Source organism: Lagopus muta, chromosome 4 (genome assembly GCF_023343835.1).
Source record: "Lagopus muta isolate bLagMut1 chromosome 4, bLagMut1 primary, whole genome shotgun sequence".
NCBI classification, from domain to species: domain Eukaryota; kingdom Metazoa; phylum Chordata; class Aves; order Galliformes; family Phasianidae; genus Lagopus; species Lagopus muta.
The window spans coordinates 15,368,624-15,392,190 of NC_064436.1; the positions used below are offsets into that span (position 1 = coordinate 15,368,624).

Consider the following 23,567-nt stretch of genomic DNA (forward strand, 5'->3'; position numbering starts at 1 on the left):
TAAAGTATCTCAGAGATGGGGAATCTGGCCAAAAAGGGGGAGGGGGAAGCTTTTAGAAAAATCAAGAGGCTGCTGCTGTTTTTGTGAATACACATATGTATTTCTAAAGCGGGATATCTATGCCAAAGCTTGTTGTTAAAGAAGAAAAGCTTCTAAGGCAGGTCCTGGCTGTTTTTTTTTTCCCTTTGCGTTGCCATTGTGCTTTGGGAGGCTGTGGGGCATGGCCACAGGCAGTGCTGGAGGCCCTTGCCTCTACAGCAGTCCCTCTCAGAGGCTGCTCTCATGAGGAGCCGCCATCATCAAACAGTTCAGCTGGCTTGGAGTGGGCCCTGACTGGGACATGGCACAGAGAGACATGGTTCTGCTGCCTCCCCCAGGGAACCTGGCAGAGTTTGTATGTGCAGAGCTGCTCCAGTGAAGCTGGAGGAAATGAAATAATGTGAAGACAATTACCTTCTCTGTACTTCATCACAAAATCAAATCAAAGCCCTAGTTGCTGAGTCATTTCTTTTACAGGGTGTTTTTTTTTTAAGGCACGTAAAATGTATACAGACATTGGAGTTAACAGGAGTCCTTGGTGTGCCCAGGGCTAACTTCTGGAGATTTCAACCCCCTAAGTTGGAAGCCAATAACAAGAGTTATGAGGAGTGGCTGAGGGAACTGGGGCTGTTTAGTCTGGAGAAGGAGGGGGGCTGAAGGGGGTCTCCCTGCTTTCTACCACTGCCTCCAAAATGTTGCAGTCTGTTTTCTTAGGCAAAAAGCAATAGGACTTGAGGAAGCAGCCTCAAGTTGTGCCGGGTCGGTGGGGGTGGGTTAGATTGAACGTCAGGAAGAATTTCCTTATGATGAGGACCAAGCACTAGAAGAGGGCACTGAGAGTGGTTGTGGAGTTCCCTTCCCTGGAGGTCTTTAAAAGATACATGGATATGGCATTCAGAGACATGCTTTGGTGATAGGACTCGGTAGGTCAGATTGATGCTCTTGAGAGTCTTTTCCAACCCAGAAGATCCAATGATTCTAGTAATTTACTTTTGGGCTTGGACACTTCTGGTCATGAGGCCAAGTAAATCCATATATCCCAGCTACAGCACATCGCACTTTTAATAATAATCTGAGCAAAATGTAGGCATGATGGCCATTCTCAGAGCACTGAAGTCCTGATTTGGGGACAGACAAGCATCAATGGGGCTGCATCTATTGGAACTGAAGCAGAAGGCAGCCACTGTGGGAGAATTGCTCCTCCCCCGTATTGCCAGAGCTGGCAATTCCCACCTCTGCATTCTCTCCCCTTCTTTCCCCAGCCTCACTGAAGCAGACAGCTGAGAATCAGGGCCATCTGGGGAAAAAGAAGTGGACTCTGTTATTAAGTAGTGGGGAGCCTCAGCATCCCAGGTGCAGGCAGGGTGACATTTTGGATTTGCACAGGTTCTGCCCTGTATTGCTCATGGAAAAGAACACTCCCTCCTGGGGTGCACCTGCTAGGAATTATTTGAGCCCCTAAATATAAGCCCAGAACAGAGGGTGTCCTGGGACCTACTGAAAGAAATATTGAAGCAAACATAAAATACTAGAAAATAAAAAATAAAAAAAAAAAAAACAGGAGAAACCCTATCATAAAACTTGCCCTGTGTATGCCAAAAGTTTGGCTTTCCTCAGCTGGATGGATTTGAAGGTGTAGTTATCAGCAAGTTTTTCTCTTGTAAACTCATCTGCTTTCTCCCAGAGCCAACATGCTTCACCAAGGGACTGTGACCTTGTTGTGGACCCATTTTCTAGCTGATGCTAGAAAAGGAAGTGAAGGAACACTGCCCACTCTGCACAGGTTGTGTTCTTAATTATGGCCATTTTCCCTTGATCATTCCCAGCGCCTTGGCTAGTTTTCTTGCCTGCTGTCATACCTGCTCCAAATCTGCTGTGCCCTTCAGCACAGGTGAAGAGGACTCCAAGTGCATGAGATATCTCAGATAAAGACAAACCTCAGGGCTCTGCAGCACTTTAGTGTTGTTCTCTGCTTTATTTGCTGTTTCTAACCCATCCGCCTTAAAAAAGAATGAGGAGCTGCTTGGTACCCATAGCTCATCTTCACTGGAGGGCAGCATCTCTGCCACCAAGCCCAGGTGAGAGGCCTCCACGTTGAGGTGCCTGATGAAGGCTCCTGAAAGCTGATGAAGTTTTCTCCATGAGCTCACCAGTGTGGGGCTGTGAAGGTGCTGTGGAGACTCTGTTGTGGGAGGTGACCACCCTCTTCCCAAAATAAGCCCCTGTTCCAGTGTTCAGCCAGGTGCTCAAACATCATGCCCAGAGGAAGGCTGGAGCTGCAGACCTGTGCACATACATGGGGCTTGTTCTGCCAAGGAGCCAGCAGAGAAATCTGGTCTTGCCCATCTCAGCTGTCCCCTGAATGGACAGCTTTGTGTTGCTGGTCACCAAAAAGTGAGGGGTTTGAACACAGTGCTGCCAGCCCACCTGCTCTTGTAGAAGCCTGTAGTATACACTGCAGCATTTGAAGATGAAACCAACCATAAACAACCCAGCCCCCTTTTTTTCCTTTTTGGTGTGTGCATGTGTGTAATTAACTGTGTGCATAAACTGGGGATAAAAATGGCTTCAGTGTATTTTAGAGGACAACTGTTTGAAGGATGAAAAATAGTGCTGCAGAGCAAACTATGGGTGCAGCAGTGGGGTGTTCCTTATCCCAGAAATGCAGGTGGGAAAGGCGCCTTTTCTGCAGGCTCCCACGCTGCATTGGAGGAAAAAAGAAAGGAGGAAAAGTGAAATGACATGCTTCTCTGCATAAACACACAAAAGGAAACAGCAGGAGAGTAAGCAGTTGTGTAATTGCCCATGGCGAGCTACCACAGGCGAGGGAAGGCATAGGCTTTTGCAGTGGGACAGTGCAGGGAGGTGATCTTGGAGGGAGGGACACGTAAAGCAATGGGACGCTCCGTGTTCTTTCCGGGGATAACGCAGGGCTGCCGTCTTCTGCCTTTGCCTCCCCCAGCCCTCCCAAAGGGAATTTGGGTTTATTGGGCTAGCAGCAAAGGGGCATACCTGCCCCAGGTCCCCCTCCACTTCCGAAGCAGCACCCACCCCATGTTATCAGAGAGCTTCCCACACAAAGCGCCAACACTCAGGTTTATTGTGGGCGCTGTGCACCTGCCCTGCGGCCAGCCGCCTCCTGCTGGGCCTGCTGCGGTGTGCTGCTCATGGCGGCAGCTTGGCCTCCAGGCTGCGGCCCAGCATGCGTGGCGAGGACAAGCAGCAGGTGCGTGCTGGGGAAGCGCTGATAAATAAGGATCTTCTCCTGCTAGGAGTCGTCGTAGAGGGGGTTGTTGTAGTTCCCCCAGGAGCCATAGTCGTGGTCGTCCAGCAGCCTTCCATAGGAGGAGTGCCTGTGGGGAACATGGCGCCATGTTAGCCTGCAGAAGGCAAAATGAGTCAGGGGTGCTCACATAGAGGGCCAGAAAGATATCATCAAAATTCTCAAAGCCCATATGAGTCCTTCAGAGGGACAGGAAGAACGCCCTGTGCTTTGCCACTAGGCATATGAGGAGGACAGCATGGAGCTTGTGGCACTTGCAGTGTGGGCAGCAAGGAGCTGGCCAATGCACAGCTACAGGAGCCCTCTTTATTGTTTTGTTTTTTTTTTTTAACATGCTGGCTGCTTTGGTGGTTTATTAATTCTTTTACTGTAGGGTAAAACAAAAAAAATGCACCTGGGCCTTCACAACGTCGTTTTTGAGATATTTCTGTAGAAGGCAGTTTGCCACCAGCAAACCCCACCTTGACCAGCCGCCTACAGAACACACCAAAATGGCACTGGGAAAGGATCATCGCCTCCCCCTGGGAGGGAGAATGAGCCCATGCCATGTTTTGGGGCACACCTAACAGTAAACAGGAAGGTTGGAATTAGGATGGGCTTGAGCCGTTCTGTGATTTGATGATTAACATGAGACTTGCTCATCTAGATCTTGTTGGGCCACACTGCTGCTTATCACTGCAGGCACAGCGAGGTGCAAGGCAACAGCTTGCCCTGGGGATAACTGGTGGTTATGGCTGCGTGCTGAGCAGCATCTCTGGCGTTTCAGTGAGACTTCTGTAAAGCAACAGAGAAAGCTCTGGCTTTCAATAGAGACATGATTCCAAAGACTGGGACTCAAGGCCCTGCAGAGGGCCAGCCTTACCTGATCTTGAGGTACGCCGCCGCCCCAAAGACCAGCACGACCACCACGATGACCGTCACAGTTATGGCCACGATGCTGCCTGCAGGGAGCACCAGAAAGGGCAGTGCTCAGCTCCTGGTGCCAGTGCCAGATCCATCTCCTGCACAAGCATCCCTGTGACGCTCCCCAAAAAATCCCTTCTGGAGGCTGCTGGGCCCCACTATCCTTATGTGTTGCTCTGTTCCCATAACACAGGGCAGATGGGTTTGGGATAAAACAATGGTTGTTTTTCCACTACTGCAGACCTAGAAGCCCCAGAGCTACTATCTATTTCTTGATCAGGAGCTTTAAATTCATCTCAGTCTGTGCTCTGGTAAAAAGGTTTTGGGGGGTCTAGCAGCCCCCAGCAGAGATATAACTGAGATTTCCTTGCAAAATCCAGCCCTTGGGGTTGGACCTTTAAAGGTACATTCCAACCTAAACCATTCTACGAAATCTGGGCTTTCTCCTCAGTGTTCCTGCCAGCATCAGGCAGCACCAGGTGCCAAGTCAGGGCTGGAAGCCATGCAAGGAAGCGGCTCTAGCCACCTCCACTTTCTGGTCCTTTAACCCATCTGGGCTTGCAGAAGACAGGACAAAGCTGGCTTCATGCTGTCTCCAGAAAGGAGAGAAGAAACATACATCTTCCCAACTCCTAACTCATGGTTGAGGCTTCCTTCCTTTCCTCCTTCAACATTTTAAGTCATCTTTGCAGCTCAGGGTTTTATTCACATCTGAGTGTTTGAGTGTGGGTATCCACAACCCCTTGCCTCTACAGATGACACACGCTCCTCCAGGGAGCACATCTTTGCTCTCAAAATACAGTGAAAGTGAAATTAAGTGAAAAAATAACTGGAAAAGTAAATTGTAACTGATAAGAGCAGGAAAAAAAAGTTGCATATATATTGTGTGTGCACAGAGAGGGGTGCTGCTCACCTGCACTCAAGGCATGTGGAACCTCTTCTATGGTGACACCAGTGGAGGGAGTACTTTTGCCTTCTTCAGCCATGCCCTTGGTGGGGCTGGCCACAGTCACTGAGGGGGATGTTGGCTCCATGGCCAGGCTTGATGCCATAGCCAGCATCCCTGGGGAAGGGACGTCCTTCATCAGTGCCGGTGGCTGGGTGGGGATGGGTGGTGAGAGCAGTGCTGTCCCAGGGGATGAGTGCAGGGTGCTGCTGTGAGGGGAGGAAGAAGAGAAGGATGCGGGCGTGCCCACAGGGCTTGGATTTGTCCCCGAATCTGTCGTGCCTCTCGCCATGCTGGAATGTGCTGTCCAAGGACTCAGGACTGTCTCCAAGGTTGGTGGCACTGAACTGGGGGCCACTGATGGGCTGTCTGCTGCAGTGACAGTGTTTGTGGGGGTGGAGGCAGGGGACAGCATGGCCGTGGTGCTCCCATTGCGGCCACCCGCCTCGGGGGACACTCCGTTACTGGTGGGTCCCGCAGCTGTCAGAGGTGTAGACTGGTGGGGAGCTGCTGTGGGGACAGATGTGCCCCCTGAGCCTGGCCCTGCTGATGTCCCCACCACTGGAAAGGGGGTGAGGGATGCTATGGGGTCATCACCGAGTCCTGGCAGGGAGAAAAACAAGCATTAGTAACTAGGAAATCTTTATGAGGTCTCTGTAGCCATCGCAACAATGGTAATAGGGACTTCCTTCTCCACAGCTCCTAGAAACCCAAAGCCAGCCAATGGTGGAAAGGAGGGGATTCTTCCTGCTCATGTTTCCAGGGAGTGGGTTAGAGGAGCTCAGCACTTGGAACCCCCATCCCACATATCCCAGCCTATTTCTCTTCAGGGCTCAGCTCCTATCCCAGGCTGGCACCCCTGTCCCCAGCTCCCTCAGAGCAGGCAGCAGCAAGCACCACACAGCTGGGAACTGTGACACAGGATGCCTCTTTCTTCCCTCACTGTTTCCTTGTGCATTCATTCATTCATCTCCATTTCTTAACATAAAGATGAGTCATTCTTTCCCCATTCTTTCCACTGGTCCCCACCAGTGGCTGCTATTTTTTTCTTCTTTTTTCTGTTCTCGACAGGGCCAAACTCAGCTCTAAGCCACCACTAGCAGCTCCATGGGCACAGCTAGACTGGAGAAAGAGTGTGCCAGCAGCAACTGACATCAGGGGGAATTTTTATTCCCATGTTCTCGCTTATGTATAACCCCACAGCATCCTAGCATGGAGCTACATGAGATCAGAGAACAAAAATTTCAGGACAATACTGATTTTTTCCTTACCATCCAGAAGGCCAGTTTCCCCAAAGCCCCTTGTTGGTGGCACCAGGAGAGCTGGCTCCACACCCCAGGTGCCCCCAGCCATAACTTGGGAGAAGGTGGCCACCCATTCCCATGGCCCACAGTTGGTGGCACCCAAAGGCCCCAGCTGGATTCATCAGGAGTGCTGAGCAACACCTTTCCCAAGCAACAAGAGCTGCCAAGGCAGCTGGGAGGATTCAGCGCAGCAAGCTGCATTACCACAAGCCAGCATCCCTGTCAGCAGGCATTGTTAATTCCAAAACAGAATCGCAGCAGCAGGCACATACGCCTCTGCAAAGGAAGGTGTAGAACATGCATCCACCATTTTAATAGCTCTGCACCGGTGGTGGCCAAACTAGGGCAGAAAGCAGTTGCTAGGTGGTGTCTGAGGATGTGGACATGCTGACAACCTGAAGCAAGCATCCCTTCAGCCCTGGGATTCTTGAGATCAGGGCTGGGGCTGTACTTAATTGCTTTGAAGTAATGCTTCCCACATATTTACTGGGGCACGTCAGCCGGGTGCAACTGGACCAGCAGGTTAAAGGCTGCCACCCCAGCTTCTTGCAAGATGCGTTGCTGTTCCATCAAGACCCTCAGTGGGCTAGTAGTACCCTGAGCACTCTGTTAGCTCTCTGTGAAGAGCTGGGCCTTTCATGGAGAGGAGCAGCTCACTGCCTCCCTGGACCCCCTTGCTGCTTGCCTGAAGCCTCACTCTGAACACCAGCCAGATTTGTATTAAAAAAGCTCTACTGTGAGGTAGTGTTTGCAGAGTTACCCCTTGCACTTGAAGAAAGCCATCCCATGCTGAATGTCAGGGATGGCAGGAGAAGCACGCCTGCCCCTGTTAATCACCAAGGAGACCTGCTGTGGGACAGCTTCCCTCTCAGTCCCTGTGGATCCCGAAATTCAAAACACATCCTCACCCCTGCTTGGTTTTGGGGTTTACCCAGTATCTGTGTGTCCTTTGGGCCAGCAGCACCACCATGGTCTGCCTGAACATCCAGGGCAAACTGGTAGGGATCCTGCAGAGCTGGCAGTGCTGCTGGCTGGGATGAGTCAGAAAGTTTCTGATAATACCTACATGGCACAAGTGCAGCTGGCCTCACAGCCAGGTCTGCATATGTGCCTCAACTGGGCACTCATCCCCAGCAGATCACAAGTCACAGGCATTGCCCAGGAGAGCTGAAGGGATCCCACCAGCAATCTCGGGTCCTTCCCAATAAGCCACCACATCCCACAAAAGACAGCCCATCCTCCTGGTGCTGGGTGGCACGCAGCAAGCCAGCTCCTCTCTAAGCACATCTGAAAAGGTGAAGAAATGCTGAGGTGGTGGTTCCCTTGTTTGCTCAGCACCTGGGCTGCAACTGTGAGCAGTAGCCAGAAGAGTGCACTAGAATAAAGGATTAAAAAAACACCAGAAATCTTCCTTTCAGAGCATGTGACTTCAGAGGCAAGCAGGGGTTGTCAAAGCAACTGAAGGACATCAGTTATCAAAGGATACCATGCATAGCTCAACCCTGAGAAATTTGCCCATCTAATTCCCTTAAAGCAGCAACTGCCTTGCAGGAATCTGGATGGGAGCAGAACGGGATGGAGAGCACCAGGTAACCATGCACAAGCAGCAGCTTGGCACAGCACCCTGCACCACCCATGTTCCAGCTCCACGTGAGCTCTAAGTGGCCACTGGCACGGGTAGTCTTCTTGGAGAGGATGGGAAATGAGTGAGAAAAGCCCAAATCCCTCTAATACAAATGCTTTCATTTTGAAGAGCATTAAGTGCAGTGACCTGGGAAACCCCAGGGAACACCACCGAATGTGTGGATTGATTCTTGTTGGCATGCTGCTGGCCCAGTTCCTCCATGGCAAGCAGAGGTGATGTCTCACCCTCATACAAGCTAAGCTCTGCTTTAGCAGCACATACCTAGCCTGGGCTGGGAGCCTCATTAGCAGTGCATTGCTCATCAGCACTCAGAACAGGCTGTTACACCAGCTGAGAAGCAATGTGAAAACAAGAGAGCTCCAGCCCAAGAAAAATGAAATGAGACACAACAGCTGTGCTAAAGCAACAGCACCCAGCAAGAGGTGGAAATGGTGCTCTCAACCAGCTTCCATTTGACATGCTGCACCTGATACAGCCACCAGAAGGTCCACCTGAACTAACCCACATGGGGAATGCAGCCCTCTCCCCACATTAACCCAGACCCTTGGGGGATGCTCCCCAGCCATCACATTTTGCTGTGTGCCTGCATCAGGAGGTGAGTGGTACTGCTTTGGGGAATAGCATGGCTATTTCTTTCTCTTCCTTCCCAGCCACTTATCTTGACTACAACAGCTTCCAAACTTAACCTAAACACCTTTTCTCTGAAAGATGGGAATGCAGCAAAGAGCAATGAATAAGTTCACCCAAGAGAGCTCTCTTGGCTGTCCAGAGCACACCTATTTCATGCAGCAAAGCTAGGTGCCACTTCCCATCCCAGCAGCTGCTGCTGGATAGGTACAAATAGAAACACATGGGTAAGACACAGCATCAGATTTTTTTTGCTCCTAGATCTGTAAGCAAAAATTAAGGGCAGCCTTAACATCTGCCCTCAGGATCCCCCCCAGAGGCAGATGCTGCCGCAGCCCCATGCACCACAGAGTGCTGGGGGCTATGAGCAGAGTGAGGCCTATTACAAAAGCTGCTGGCTGCAGCTGCTGTTGCTGCTGAGAGTATATGGAGAGCTTTATGGGTGATAAATTATAAATGCTGGCAGCACTATGTGAAAATACATAGCTTGGGATGGTTTATTCATGCATTGTGTTTGGAGAAGCAGCTGACCCTTCTGAACCAAGAACGCTTGCTCTGGATGAGGAGTTCAGTGGCTCCTTACCCACAGATACATGCTATGCAAGCTCTCAGCAGGAAGTGGTAGAGTGACCCCTGACTCCCTTGCTCCTACAGCATGCAGTGCTTTATTGCTGTGTGGAACAGTAAAACACTATATACTTAAATATAGGGCAAGGGTTTCCTGCCTGTAACCTCGTTAGTTGAGCCTTCATATCTGTGACCAATGCTTTCCTGTGCCGTTCTGCTGCTGCTTCTCCTTTTCTGCTGTCCCTTCTCCTTGCTTGTGGTCAGGTTACGGTGCTTCTGCTTCCCAGCCTGACACTGCCAACCTGCAGCTGTGGTGCAGATCTCCCTCATGTGAGCACATGCAGACAGCACTGGGTTCTGCCTGGATTCCTGCTTTTTCTGAGAACACTAGGAGCTGGGCAGCCTCAGTTCCCACTGCGCAGCTAGGTTGTGCTGACAGCCCCACAACATCTGGGGAGGGCATTGAGGGGAGGAGAAAGACAGGGTCCAATGCAAATGCAATAACAAAGCTTTCAGTGAAAAAGAAAAAAAAAATCCCTGGCACTCAGATCACATGTACCCTTGGTTGCTTTGACTTAATGGCTAGCTGGGCTGGCTTCCTGCATGGTCATTAAATGGGTTAAGCCTAATTGCTCCCAAGCCTGAAGCTTTCTGTAGTTCAAAGAAACAGACACGCAATGGAAACAAACATGCTGTCTGCGTTCCTCACCTGCTCTCCTGTGTCTGTCCCCTTGGGAAAGGCTGTCCCAGGCATCCCTCTGCCTGCCTGGGTACTGCCCGGGGAGAAACCCACAGGGGTCTTGGTTCAGAGTGCTCACTGTGGGGATATTTCCAACCCAGGGAGCAGCAGCTGCCTCTCTGTGGGCAGCCTAAGGGGCAGTGAGGATGGAAGGATCCTCTGGCTCTGGTGGTCCCTGTCCCCCTGTGACAATGAGGGGATGCACCTTTTGTGATGGGTGCTGTCATGGGGGAGCAGCAGCTGTGGGACAGGTTCCCCCAGCAGGGTCAGAGTGACTGCAGAGCTTTGCTTTGTGTCTTGCTGCTCCTGAGCTGTAACGAAGAAGAATAAAGGTGCTGAGATGGCTCTGACAGGGCTTTGGTCCAGTGTCCTTCCTTCTGAGTAAAGGAATGGCAAAAACTTCTCCCTCCTTTTCTCAAACGCAGTGTGAGAGATGCTGTTATTTCATTAGAGGGGCAGGAAAAAGCCTGATAATATTTGGTACTTGCCAAGCTGTGTTCTCTCTGTCACTAACTCCTGAAGAACGAGCTCAGAGCATATTTAAATAATAATCTGTACTGTTGGTTATGTTGGTTTTATTTTGTTTTAAAGGTGGAAGAGTTTTGGGTTTTGTTTGGTTTTGTTTTTCTTGTAAATACTATTTCAGTGGAGAAAATAATAATAATTATATATACATATGGGAAGCATCCAAAAGATTCGTGCTCTTGTGCATCCCAAGAGGCACGGAGTAAGAATTTTCCCAGGGGTCTTCCACAGGGTCCCACCAATGCTGCTATGGGATGCCGCACTGGGAACGACGCGTCCCCAGCCTCAGCACTGCCAGCGACCGCAGGTGGGAGACGCTCGGCTGGAGACGTCCCAGGAACAGCTGACCCGCTCCGGGCCGTTTGGTCCCCGAATGGCTGAGTGCTCCCGCACCTCACCAAGCCAGGCACGGCTCCGGTCCCGCTAAACGCTTCTTCGCCCAACGCGTTTGTCCCTGCGCGGGACTCGCAGCTCCGCCAGGCGCTTTACCGCTCCCCGAGCTGCCCCTAAAACCTCCCGAGGGCCAGGGACGCTCCGGAGCGCGCCTCTGTGGGTACCCGCAGACCTGCGCGGCTCCGGGCTGAACGCATCCCGGCTGCCCCCAGGACCCGCGGCCAGGAGGGCCGCTTCCCACACAGCCTCGGAGCGCCCCTAGCCCCACGAGGGCGAGCAGCGCGATGTCCCGCCGCGTTCCCCTCCCACGCGCGTCTCCACCGCTCACCTGCGGGAAGGAGGAGGAGGAGGGCGAGGAGAAGGCGGCAGCAGCAGCCCATGGTCCCGGCGGCGCGAGCGGCCGAGGGCGGAGGGAGGGAGGCAGAGATGGAGGGAGGAGGCGGGGGGAGGCATCGCCCGCCCCGCTCCCCGCCCCGCTCGCCGCCCGCAGCGGCACCGAGAGCGCAGCGGCACCTGCTGGCACCGGCATCGCGCAGCCACCGCTCCCCCCACTTTCGGCATCGCCCTGGCTGCAAACCCCACGCGGAAACCGTGAGAAGCCTCAGAGACCTTTCTTAGGCACCGTCCTCTGGCTCCAGCTGCCGTCTGCATAGCCGCCTCCTCCTGGTCTCATTGGCATTGGCCGCTTCTGCGTGCTCACCTCACCTGGTGACACCGGCACGGGTTTCCCCCGCCTAGTCTTGTTGGCACGGTCATTAGCAACAGATTCTTTGGCATGTTTGGTGTTAAGAGGTTCTCTCACTTTTTTGTTTGGGGAATTCACCCGCCATCGGCTTCTCTTGACCTCCTGCACCCTCTCAGCTGGAAGTCTCTTCCATCTCAGGGGGCAGAAAGGAATGGCTGAGATGCAGGCAGCTGTCTTAGCAGTGCCGCTGGCAAGGAAGGGTTCAGAGATCTAAAGAGGTGAAATAAAAAATGCTGAGGAGAAAGAGGATGCTGAAGAGGAAAAGAACACAGAGAGCCTGCTAAGCAGGAGGGACTGCTGAGTTTGGGGAGTTCTAGAAGTAGTAGCACACAAAAGACGAATGGCCGAAAGAGCCGAGAAGCTCAGCCCTCGGGTGGCGTACACGAGGCTCGGTCAGATATCCGAGAGCCGATGCCTGGGAGACCGCAGGAACTACAGCATGCGGTAAATATAGGATATCCGAGCTGCTGTGCTGGAAATAGATAGGGTTCCCCTAACGGAAGAGGGTTCTCACACCCCTGCTGCCCGGGGGCCCACACGGCCCGTTCAGAGGGACCCAAGACGAGGCACACGCGGGCCGCCAGGACCGCCCACCAGCCGGGCGTGTGCGGGAGCGGAGCCCAGGCGGGCGGCCAAGCGGGGCGGCTGCCAGTGCCGCGTTCACAGCCGCCATCCCGCGGCGTGAGGTCACCGCTTTCTTTCCAGCCCGTCATTCCTCCCCTTGAGCTCATGCGGGCGCGGACGAGCCGGGAGGCCGCCCCGGGGATGTGCCACTCTCTTGGCACCCGCAGCCCTGCACGGCAACCCGAGACTCTGCGTGAAGGTGTTCGGCGGGTGCGAACGAACCCCCTTTCTGTGGCGCTCGGGACACCCCGCACAGGGTGCAGGCGGGGAAATCCCCTCTGGGGGTCCCATCCGTGGGTTTCCGCGCCGCTGGGGGGAGCGGGAGAAGAAGGAGGCAGAGCCGCCCCCGCCCCGCCCCGTCCCGCCCCGCCGCGGCCGCCGGGCACCGGGCACCGGGCACCGGGCAGGCTGAGGCTGCGGCGCGCATGGAAGCGGCGGCGGTCCCGGTCCCGGGCGGCGGTCCCGGCCCCCTGCTGTTGTGCCTGGCTCTCGCCTCCGGTAAGCGGCGGCACCGCGGCCGCGCGGGGGAGTCCGTCCCGACTCGGGGCTCGCACGGTCCTGGAGTGCTCGCACCCCGTACTCCCAGTCCCGTCCCATCCCGTTCTTCCCGGTGCCTACCCGTTGCCATCCCCGTGCCCCGCATGCCGTGCCCCGTGATCCCTCCCCGGTCCCGTCGCGGTGCTCCCCGTGCTGAGTCCCTCGGGTTGACACCTCCCTGGAGTGGAGATGGGACGCTTCTGCCATCCGGCAGCGGGACCCTGCCCGCAGGCAGCCTCGGTGCTGGTGGACCATTGGGTGCGTGGATATGTGGACGCATGGATGTATTTTGCTGTCCTAAGCAGTGCCAGCGATAAAGGATACTAGGCAGCGAGTGCCTGCCCTGCAGGTTCCTGCGTCGGAGCAAAGGTGCTCCTCCAGCACTAAATGAGGAGGCGTCCTGCCCCAGAGCCACCCTTACAAAGTCATTTGGTTTGGCTGCCTTCAGGAGCAGCACAGCCCCACTGCTGCCCATCACCCCACCTAATTTCAGGCAGCAGGCAGCCCCTTGGGTCCCAGATGTGCCTGCTGCCATGAGCAGTCCAGGGCTTGGCCCTTTGGCGGGGCTGTGTCGTGCTCTGCCCAGCCCACACCCACACAGGGGAATGGTGCCTGACCTGTTTTGGAGCCATGGTGCCCAGCACAGGAAGATGATGACTGTGGGATCCAGCCTTGGAAGGACATCTGTGCTGGGTGGGCTGAGAGCTGGCTGCCAGAGACCCCACAGGGCTGCTATTACCCACATCATTCCCATGCCACCGCCCTGCTGAGGGGAGGCTGCCTGAGGGAGGCTTGCAGGAGGGCAGCTGTGGCAGCTGTTTGCCGTAAGGGTGGGGAAGCTGCCCTGCCGGGGTCGTCCCATGCTGGGGTGAAGTCAGCCCGCAGCTGGTGCTGGGGGGGCAGCCGGGCCTCAGCTCTCATGCTGGAGACTGCACCCAAGCTTATTGGCGTTCGGTCACACGACGTGTGCAGTTACAGCAGCACTGCCTATATATAGCCTGGAGGGACACAGAGCCAGGAAAGGCTCTGCTGCTGGCTGGGGGACTCGGGAGGTTGCCCAGTTAGTCCCTCTACCACTACCACAGGGCACTGGCAGGCAGGCCAGGTGTCCAAGTGGCACAGCACACCCGCCCACCCTTCCCCACATGATGAGGATGTGCCCCTCGTGACATGCTGCCCTGGTGAGCACTGGCCCCACCAGCAAGACCTGTCCTGTGGGAAGTAGGGCTGTGCTGGGTCATCGCTGGTTACTGCACCACCTTAAACTGCCTTAAGGCTGGGGCCAGGGTGACTGCCCCTTTCCCATCTGAGCGCATGAAGTGACACAATTAGGGTGAGTGCCTGGGTTTGCCCCCTGATAGACATCCCCCTGCAGCAGCAGCAGGGATATCACAGCACCTGGTGCTGGTGCGGTGATACCTGAAGCCACAAGGGCTGGTTTGCAGCTCAGCTACCTCCTCCCACCACCAGCACAGTTTTTGAACACCCAGGCTCTTCCAAAGAGGCCACCTGGCTACCTGGGGCTCTGCCAGCCTTCCTCATGTCCCCCAAACCCTTCCTGTTGGCTCCTGTCCCTCTGGACCCCCCAGGTCGCACCACCACGGCACGGGCAGCGTGCAGGCTGCAATGGGCCATGGTTGGGTGCCTACAGGTGTGAAGCGGCATCCATCCCTCCCTGCCTGGAGAAAAGCTGATGCTGGTGAGGCAAAAGGTCCCCTCCCCATGGCTGTCAGCCTCCCTGTCCCTGCTCAGCCGCTCTCCTTCATTCCAGGCCTGGCACTTTTCAGCTGTGTGGGTGCTGATGCCAATGTGACCGAAGGGCTGCCTTGCGAGGGCTGTGCAGGTGAGGAGGTGTGAGAGCGGAGCGGGAAGCTGCTGTGTTTTGTCTGGCGCAGAGGCCAGCTGCCGCTTATCAGCACAGAGGCGCTGGGCCAGCGACAGCCAAGGTCGCGAGCTGGCAGCAGGCCACGCTCGGGGTCCCTGCTGCATCCCATCCTGGTCCCTGCAGGTAATGTGACGCAGATGCGGCGGCGGGGACACTTCTCCCGGTGTCCTGAGGAGTACCGGCACTACTGCGTCAAGGGACGCTGCCGCTTCCTCGTGGCTGAGGCAGCTCCGGCCTGCATGTAAGTTGCCAGTGGAGGGGACGTGGTGGCATGGGGGGACGGCACGCTGCTGGGAATGGGCAGCAGGTGGTGTGACGGTTTCTGGAGCCCTGTTGTCCCATGTGCTGTGGGGCAGGTGCGAGCGAGGCTACACGGGGGCACGGTGTGAGCAGGTGGACATCTTTTACCTGCGAGGCGACCGGGGCCAGATTGTGGTCATCTCCCTCATCGCTGCCATCGTCACCCTCATCGTCTTTGTCGTCTGCATCTGCCTCTGTGCTCAGTACGTGGGGCTGGGGCGGGAGCAGCGTGTGCGGCCCTTGGGCATGGCCAGGTGCCATCTGGGTGTGGGATGCGGGGTCTGACCTGCTGGGAGGGGTGTGGGGCATCACCGATGCCTCATTCCGCTCACTTGTTTTATTTCTGTCCCCTCAAAAGCCACTGTCGGAAGCAGCGCAGGAAGAGGAAGGAAGAGGAGATGGAGACGCTGAACAAGAACGTGCCCTCGAGGAGTGAAGATGTGCTGGAGACGGACGTTGCGTGAAGGTGCGGGGGTTTGGGGGTCAGTGGTGATCCCCTAAGCCCTGACAGCTGACAGCTGCCCGCCAGGAACCTGCGGGCGGGTCCCGGCGCCGGCCGGGTGGGCGAGGGGTCGCACTTGTCACGGTGCTAATAAAAGGGTGACCGAAAGCCCGCGCCTGTCTGCGTGTTGCTAAGCTGTCCTCCCCCCGCCGTGCCCGCTTCCCCGTATCTTGCCCGCAGCGGAGGGCAGGGCGGGACGCACCGCTCCTGGCACCGTCCCGCGCGACGGGGCGTTGTGTCGCGCAGCGCCCGCCAGGGGGCGCCGCAGCGCAGGGCGAAACCGCCGCCGTCCCTTGGCGGCTTCAGAGCCGGGGGCGCTGCGGGTCTCGGCGCAGCCGGAAGAGGGCGCTGCACCGCAGTGCTGTTCCTGGCAGAGCTGGCGCGTGGCGCCGCGAGGCGCGACCGGGGCGGCAGCCGTCGGGCGGTCCTGGAGCTGCCCCGGGCCCGTTCCTCCCAACTGTTCCCCCGTCCGTCCGCCGACGCATCCTTCGGCACGGATCCTCACAGCTCGGCCTCAGGCTGGTGGCAAGAGGCAGCTCCTGGCTGGCGGTACAAAGTAAATTCCGATCGAGGCCTGACGCGGCCCCGAAGCCGCGCTTCCACCCGGCTCCCACCTCCCGATACCAGCGGGGCTCGGGGAAATCGAGCAGCTCCTCGCCTTCCCTGCCGGAGGCTCCAGCCCCTGGTGCGCGACGGGGCCCGCCTTGCTGGAAGCGCAGCTCCCGAGAGCTGGCACGTACTCGCAGCCGTGTCCGCGTGCTCCAGTAGGAAGGGACCTGACTGTGCCCCCGGCTGCAGGATTTCGTTCTCCCATTGCAAACATCACTTCGGCTCCGTGCAGGGGACAGCCCAGCCCGCGCTTCCGTACTGCGCACCTCCCTGAGGCACCGCACCGGGCACGGACACCTGCAGCACCAAGTAACCGCAGTCTGGACTTGGTGCAATCTGTAAGTCGATTGCTGTCAGAATATTACATTCACAGTTATACGCTGTACAGAAGCTAATTAGTTTGTATTCATTAATTAACCTTGGATTTCTCCACCTCATTTGCAGCTCCAGCTTATGGCTATGTTTAGTCCAGGAAGTCTCTTGTTTATTGTATCCCCAGTTCATTTCATCTCTAGCTCGGTTTCAGCTCCGGCTCATTACAATTGCAGGGGAACTGTTGGGTCACAGCTTGAAATGGTGATTGAGCGCCTGGTGAAGGGGAGTGGCTGTCCCAGGGAGCACAGGCAAATTGTTTGCACCTGTGCTCCCCATCCGACCAGAAGGGTGGAGGTATCCTGGGCTCACAGAAGGGTCAGCTATTGAAGAGCCGACCCTTATATGAGCCCCTTTTGTACTGAAAACTATCTCTTGGAGTTGGGTTGCTTGCTGCAAAGGAGGGCTTTATAGCTGAAGAGTTCCTTCATCACTTCTATGAGTTCAGCTCTTTTTTTGGCATGTGACTATTGGTTTACCTCCAAATACTTCTGGGATTGCCAAGAACCTGTTAGAAGCAATTTTGCTTCTTTCTGAATAGAACGCAGCTAGTGCTTGTAAAAACAGCCTGGCTTTAGACAAGGTTATAAGTAATCACTGTCACAACTTCAGTATGGTATGTCATAGTTGTATGTCATAAACTGTGGATTAGCTATTTTTATTTTAGATTTCTTGATTAATCAGGCCTGGAAACATCCAGCTCCCAGCATCTACGATTCATTGGATGCCTCCAACTCACTGTAGTTTGGGCTCATTTCTATGTCTAGGTAGTCATAGCTCATGCAATTAAAATTGTTAAAACAAACTAGACTTTAGACAAGGTTGTAAATCAATCACTCTTGTAACTTGAACGTTAATATTGAATGTCTTAGTTGTGTACTGTATAGATATTGACTAACTTAATTTCTATTTGCAGGCTAATTAACCCTGGATGTCTTCAACTTGCTGTGTCTCTGGTTTGCAGGCAGCTGTGCTTCTCTCCAGTTTGTTTGCAGCTCCAGCTTGTGGACTGGAATTCTCCTAGACTTCTCCAGCTCTATTTTGGCTCCAGGTAACTACAGCTCATGCTTGTTAAAACAGTTTGGGCTTTATTACAAATCAATCACTGTCGTAACTTGATTATTACTACTGAATGTCATAGCTGTACACTGTATAGATAGAAACTAGTTTTTGCTTTTGCTGATTTATTAGTTGTGGATGTCTCCAGCTCATCAGAGCTCATGCTTGCTGCAACAATCTGGGCTTTGGACAAGGTCATAAATCAATCACTGTCATACCTGTAATGTTGCATGTCATAGTTATACATTGTAAACTACTTAGTAGTCAGTTGAATTGATTGATTAATTAGTCCTGGACACCTCTGGCTCCCTGCATCTACCATTAATTGCTGTCTCTGGTTCTAGCAGTCTCTAGCTTGCTGTGGCTCTGGCTCATTTGCTTCTAGCTCATGCTTGTTTCAACAGTCTGGGCTTTTGAAAAGGCCATAAATCAGTCATTGTCACAACATGAATACTAATACATGCTGCCATCGTTTTCTAACTGTTGTACTACACAGGCCCGTTGGTAACTATTCTGGGCATTGTTTAAACATTTGAGTAAGCAATTAAGCTGAAAAGTCATGTTTTATCCAGAGAGTCTCTCATGTGGGTTCAGCCCAGTGCACACCAATGCCCTGCATTCTGGGGACAACACAACCAGTGCTGTGGTTGAGAGCACCTGCTGCTGTCTGCACACAACCAGTCCTGGGGCTTGGCTCAAGGCAGCACACGTGGGTTCAGTGTCTGAGCCCCCAAAACTGGTTCTGAGTTCCAAAAATAGGCCGCTCAGTCTCTGTTCTCAAGCTCCCACAGCATCCCAGTGCTCTTGTAACAGAGGCTAAAAACTGTGTAATGGACTGCAGACTGTGGTCCAACAGCGGCCAAATGAGCCTGTTTTCAAGCCTCAGAAATGCAGGATTCCATCTCTGCTTTCAAGAGGTGGGAAGGCACAGTTCAGTTACTCTCCCTGGGTCCCCAGGCCAACCGAATCAGCCTGGGTTTGAGCCGCTGCAAGGCAAGAATTATCCTCTGCTGCCGAGCCCCAAACTGCTCACCCAGCTGCATTCTCTGCTCTAGCAGTCATCACAGTGCGCACTGCTTTACTTTTCCGTTTGCCCAACGTCCGGCCCACGTGCGATGCCGAGGCGGAGAGCGCAGCCCCGGGCCCCCTGCCTTCATCCCCCGGCTCCGGCCGCTTTGCAGCCACACGAGCAGCGCAGCACCGGCGCCGTCCACGGCCGGAAAAGGAATGGAGGGCGGAGGGAAGATGGCGGCCGCACCGCGCAGGCGCCCTGGGGTCTCAGCGCCAGCCCCGGGCCCCGGAGTCGCGTAATGGCGGCGGCTGGAAGGGCGAGTTAGGAGCCTCGTAGGTCAAACCCCCTGCAGCGCTTGGCCTTGGTGAACTTCAGGAAGCTCATTTTGCACACAGTTTGCAATCCTGGCCCCGTCCCTTCGCTACCCCGTGGTGACTCCCTGCCTTTGCCTCTTACGGCTGAGATGATGCCTCAGCACTCGTTCCTACCCTGTATGGTACACCACAGGACAGCAATTACAACACACAAGGCAAAGGTTTGCCAGCATCACTGCATTTATTTTCTACTCTGGGTCACACCATGCTGATTCTACCACTGCATTACTCTCCAAGTACTCGGCTGATGTTTAGATGCTTTTTAAGAAAGGAAAAATATATTTCCTACAACCCAGGACAAATTTTCAGAGAAAGGGATGAAATTTGCTTATGTGATTAATTTGCACACAGGAAGTGCTGGCAAGAGGCAAGGAGTGGCTCCTCTGCTTCAGCAGTTAATCTCCACACTTCAGCGCATTGTCACCAGCTCCTCTGCAGAGGTGGGGTGGATAGCAACTGTGTTGTCAAAGTCAGCCTTGGTGGCTCCCATTTTGATGGCCACAGCAAAGCCCTGCAGCATTTCATCACAGCCCAGGCCTTGCATATGCAGCCCCACCACCTTTGAGGAAGAAGCAAGAAGCCAGTGAGACCAGACTCACAGCCAGGAGTCACACCACTGCCACTACCACCACTGGTGGCCCCCCCACCCGGACAGTCCATGGTGTTCCCTGCAGTGAGATCCTACAAGGGGACCTGCATCTTCCTAGGTGGGGATACCACTATCTGCTTCTACACACCTTCTCCTCCTTGCCAGCGCACACCAGTTTCATCACACACTTCACTTTCCTCTGGGTGACTGCATGGTACATGGGGGTGAATGACGTGGAGTAGATCTTCACATTGTCCTTCCCGTACACAGAGATAGCTTCATCTGCAGCAGAAAGCACTGCACATCAGTTTCCCTGGCCTGTTTCTCCACACAGGCACTGATTTAAGACCTACATGCCTCTCTGCGTGTTCTCCCACCCCTACCTTCAGTGAGGCCCACAGTTCCAATGGGTGGGTGGCTGAAGACGACAGTGGGGATGTTGCTGTAGTCAAGCCGGGCACATTGTTGGTTACCAAAGAGCCGAAGTGCCAGCTTTCTCCCAGCTGCAATGGCCACTAAGGAGAGGGACAGGGAATGTGAGGCAAGGCTCTGCTGGGAGACAAGGGGATGGAGAGCACCGGTACGCACCTGGGGTCAGAAGGGCTTTGCCACAAACATCTCCGATGGCATAGATCCCCTTTCTGGTGGTGTTCTGGAATTCATCCACCACCACATGGTTCTGGGCGTCCACTTTCACACCCTGCCAGGGGAATACCAGCCATGTCAGCACTTAGAACCTTGTCCTCACAGCAATGTGAAGGTCCCTGGATGGAGGAACTGAGCCTGGCAAGAATGTGCCAGACTTTTTATGGTCCCACACGGCACCAAGAAGCTCTGCAGCCCAAGGATGGCGATGCTTAAGGGTAAGGGGACGCATTTCTGTCTCACCACATGCTCCAGGCACAGCTCCTCTGTGTTCGGCTCCCGCCCAATGGCCCACAGAAGGCAGTCCACATCATGGATCACCTTCACGGTTGGCTTGTGCCCAGGCTCAGAGGATGTCACCTTCACCTCCAGCAAGCCAGTGGGGGACTTGGTGATAGCCTGGACCTGCAGGGGCAACCAGGTGCCATGATGGGATGGTGCTAGTAGGTGGGTAAGCAACCACCCTTGCTTGGGGTGCTACCCCATCCATCTCAGAATCATAGAATTGCTCAGGTTGGAAAAGACCGTCAAGATCACCAAATCCAACCTCATCTTGTCCCCCGTGAGCGCCCATACCTGTGTGTGCTTCCAGACATCAACTCCAATGTTCTCCAGCTCCTGCGTGCAGTTTGTGCTGATGAGCGAGTCAAACGTCCTCAGGACCTAGGCAGGGACCATGCAGCCCTCTGAGATGATAGGCCACACACTAGGATGCTTGATGGCCCTATCCACCTCCATCTCCCTACTGCCTGTTTTCTTGCCCCACTCTGTCACAAATAGGCTGGGACGCTTCTGCTTCATAGTAAAGCATTTCTTTGTTGTTTTAATCTTCTTTAGTTTGCTTTCTTCAAGCTATGATTCAACACGAAGCTGAAGGAAGCAGATCCCACGGCACGCACTGCTACAGAAAAGCTCTGCATGCTCTACAGCTGCAGGGATGGGCTCAGCAGCATGCCTCTGCTCTGCCTCCACCCACAGCTTCCTTGGCTAACCTGCCAGAGACGTGTGAGCAGCTGGGATGTGGCTGCAATGGGAGGCACCATGGGGATGGCCAGCAGCAGTACCTTGTCCCGACGGATAAGCAAGGAGGACTTGGAGCCCAGTGTGGAGAGGATCCCTGCGATTTCCACTGCAATGTACCCTGCACCAACGACCACGCTGTGCCTGCAGAGAAGCAAGAATGCCACGTGCACATATTTGGAGCCTGACAAGCATTAGAAACCTGGCAGCTTCTCCTGAGTCCAAACCAAGTAGTTCATCTTGGGTGCCACCACAGTGAGAGCCTTGCAGAACAGCCTATGCAACCTCCCAGGGCAGAGCTGAGAAGAGCAAGGTGATCAGCTGGAGCCACTGAGAAGCCACCAAGCTCTGGGATTCACCTCTCCACTGTGTCACCGGGATGAGAGATATCCCACCGTACCTGGGAAGTTCTTCCAGGTCGAAGAACCCATCACTGGTTATACCGAGGCTGGCACCTGCAAAGCAGCATGGTGATTTTACCATGGATAACTGCAGAAAGCTTCCTGCAGCCACATCACTTGCTTCCTGCTTGTGCTATGTGGGTACTCACCGGGAACTTCAGAGTCAGGAGGGACCGATGGGCGCCCACCTGTCGCAATGAGGATGTGAGGAGCCGTGTACTTCTTCCCACTGACTTCGATGGTGGGCTCCAGATCAGAGGTGAACTTGCCATAGCCACGGATGATGTCAATGCGAGCCTGTGGAGCAATAGCAGGGAGCCCAGGTATCGCATTAGCAGAATAAATACAGAAAATAGACAGAAAAGACTGCTTCCATGCCAGGCTCAGGGAATAAAAGCATCCACACCTTGGTTAAATTATTTTCATAGATCTCATTCAGGCGTCTCACATAAGCATCGCGCTTCTCCTTAATGGTCCTGGAAAAAGATGGAAGTTTATTGTCACCGCCAACTAATGAAGCTGCAGAGCTCATCTGAAATGACTCTCACCGCATGGCAAAGGAGGTCCAAAATAAAACAGGTGTGAGCTGCACAGCAGGCAGGTGCTTTCCCCACTGGGGCTGGCACCCAACCCCACCCAGCCTGAGCCTCACCTCCAGTTAAACCTGGCACCAGGTATCTCGAAGCCATAGTCAGGATGGTCGTGAATGAACTCGGCGTGCATGGCAGTGTTCCACATCACCTGCTCACACAGAGCATGGCCCACTCAGTGCCCTGGTGCAGCAGGCTTCAGGATGAGCCTATTACACCCAGCAGGCTCTTGTAGTTTCAGGAGAACTGCAAACACCACGGGAGCCCCGAGGTCTGCCGCAGCAAACACCAGCTGCATGACTGTGACCACCCTTTGTGTGCAAGGCCATACAAGCAGCTTCACTGGCTTGCACCACCGGGATCTTAGCTTGGCTGCGTGCAGGCAGCGCTTCCTGACACCACCCCTCTGCCCGGACCCACTCACGGGACAGGGATCTGGGTGCCCCAGGGAGGTGCAGTTGCGCAATGCTCTGCAAGCACTGCTTCCTCCCTACGCCCTTCTCTGCAGGTTGTGCCCTGACCTCGGTGCAGTTATCCGCCTTTTGCTCAGGGCCAAACCCAAGGCACCGGACTCTGTGCCGGGGCTGAAACTGATCCAGAATATAACGTTGCAAACAACAAAAAAATTACACTCACTTTTTTTGGCACGCACCCAACGTTGACCTAGGAGGGAAGAAGGGCAGGTTGTGAGCACGACTTGGACGAGGAGATGCTCAGGCAGCACTGCACGCCACATCTCATGGCCCGGAGCCGAGCGGGGTGCCGCGTCCCTCGTGCTGTGTCACAGCCTTCCGCTTCCTCGAGGCTGAGCACTGAAGGTCGGCGGTGCTCGCGGTCCAAAGGTAGAACACGAGAGGTCCACAGAGCGCGCCGTTTGCGGCCCCGTTCGGGCAGCGTCCGCCGCACGGCCGCTTCGGCAGGGGAAGCGCCACTTCTCCCCGAGCGAGCCGCCCGGCGAACGAGCCGTTTTCCTGCCCGCTGCTACATCCCTGCCCGCTAATCGCGTCCCGCCGCCTCCCCCGGGCCGCCGCCTCCGCCCAACTCACGCAGGTGCCGCCGAGGCGTCGCGGCTCCACCAGGGCGACGCGGACGCCCATCTCGGCCGCCCGACGCGCCCCCGCCAGTCCCCCCGATCCGCCGCCCAGCACCAGCAGCTCGTACGCGGCCGCCGCCATGGCTCAGCCACAGCCCGCCCTCCCGCCCGGCGCCGCCCCGGCCCCGCCCCCGAGAGCGCAGCACCACGGCTCGGGCTGAGAAGGGCGTTTATTGTTCAGGTACAGCGAGCGGGAGAAGCGCGGCCGTGACAAGTACGCGGAGGCGGGAACAACACAG

The 23,567-nt window shown here is 55.0% G+C and overlaps 3 protein-coding genes across 4 annotated transcripts; 1 reads left to right on the forward strand and 2 right to left on the reverse strand.

The window, feature by feature from the left end:
* Positions 1–3,122: 3,122 nt before the first annotated feature.
* PARM1 (prostate androgen-regulated mucin-like protein 1) lies at positions 3,123–12,429 on the reverse strand. Its single transcript, XM_048941982.1, has 6 exons — positions 12,233–12,429; positions 11,677–11,849; positions 11,300–11,584; positions 5,139–5,774; positions 4,185–4,263; positions 3,123–3,392 (listed from the first exon to the last, which is right to left on the reverse strand). The coding sequence occupies exons 1-6, from the start codon at positions 12,427–12,429 to the stop codon at positions 3,308–3,310; spliced, it is 1,455 nt and encodes a 484-aa protein (XP_048797939.1). The 3' UTR covers positions 3,123–3,307.
* Positions 12,430–12,542: 113 nt separating this feature from the next.
* BTC (betacellulin) lies at positions 12,543–15,538 on the forward strand. 2 transcript variants are annotated; one of them, XM_048942818.1, is made up of 5 exons: positions 12,543–12,838; positions 14,649–14,720; positions 14,886–15,003; positions 15,119–15,265; positions 15,421–15,538. In XM_048942818.1, the coding sequence occupies exons 1-5, from the start codon at positions 12,766–12,768 to the stop codon at positions 15,524–15,526; spliced, it is 516 nt and encodes a 171-aa protein (XP_048798775.1). In that variant the 5' UTR covers positions 12,543–12,765; the 3' UTR covers positions 15,527–15,538. The 2 variants fall into 2 exon arrangements, with proteins under 2 accessions (XP_048798775.1, XP_048798773.1); XM_048942816.1 differs by lacking the exon at positions 12,543–12,838 and adding an exon at positions 12,848–14,576.
* Positions 15,539–19,152: 3,614 nt separating this feature from the next.
* Positions 19,153–23,425, reverse strand: GSR (glutathione-disulfide reductase). The gene is made up of 13 exons (XM_048942809.1): positions 23,282–23,425; positions 22,872–22,898; positions 22,298–22,386; positions 22,052–22,121; positions 21,795–21,942; positions 21,645–21,699; positions 21,289–21,388; positions 20,801–20,887; positions 20,468–20,629; positions 20,168–20,279; positions 19,963–20,094; positions 19,728–19,861; positions 19,153–19,549 (listed from the first exon to the last, which is right to left on the reverse strand). Exons 1-13 carry the CDS (start codon positions 23,408–23,410, stop codon positions 19,400–19,402), a joined length of 1,395 nt encoding a protein of 464 aa, XP_048798766.1. The 5' UTR covers positions 23,411–23,425; the 3' UTR covers positions 19,153–19,399.
* Positions 23,426–23,567: the final 142 nt, after the last annotated feature.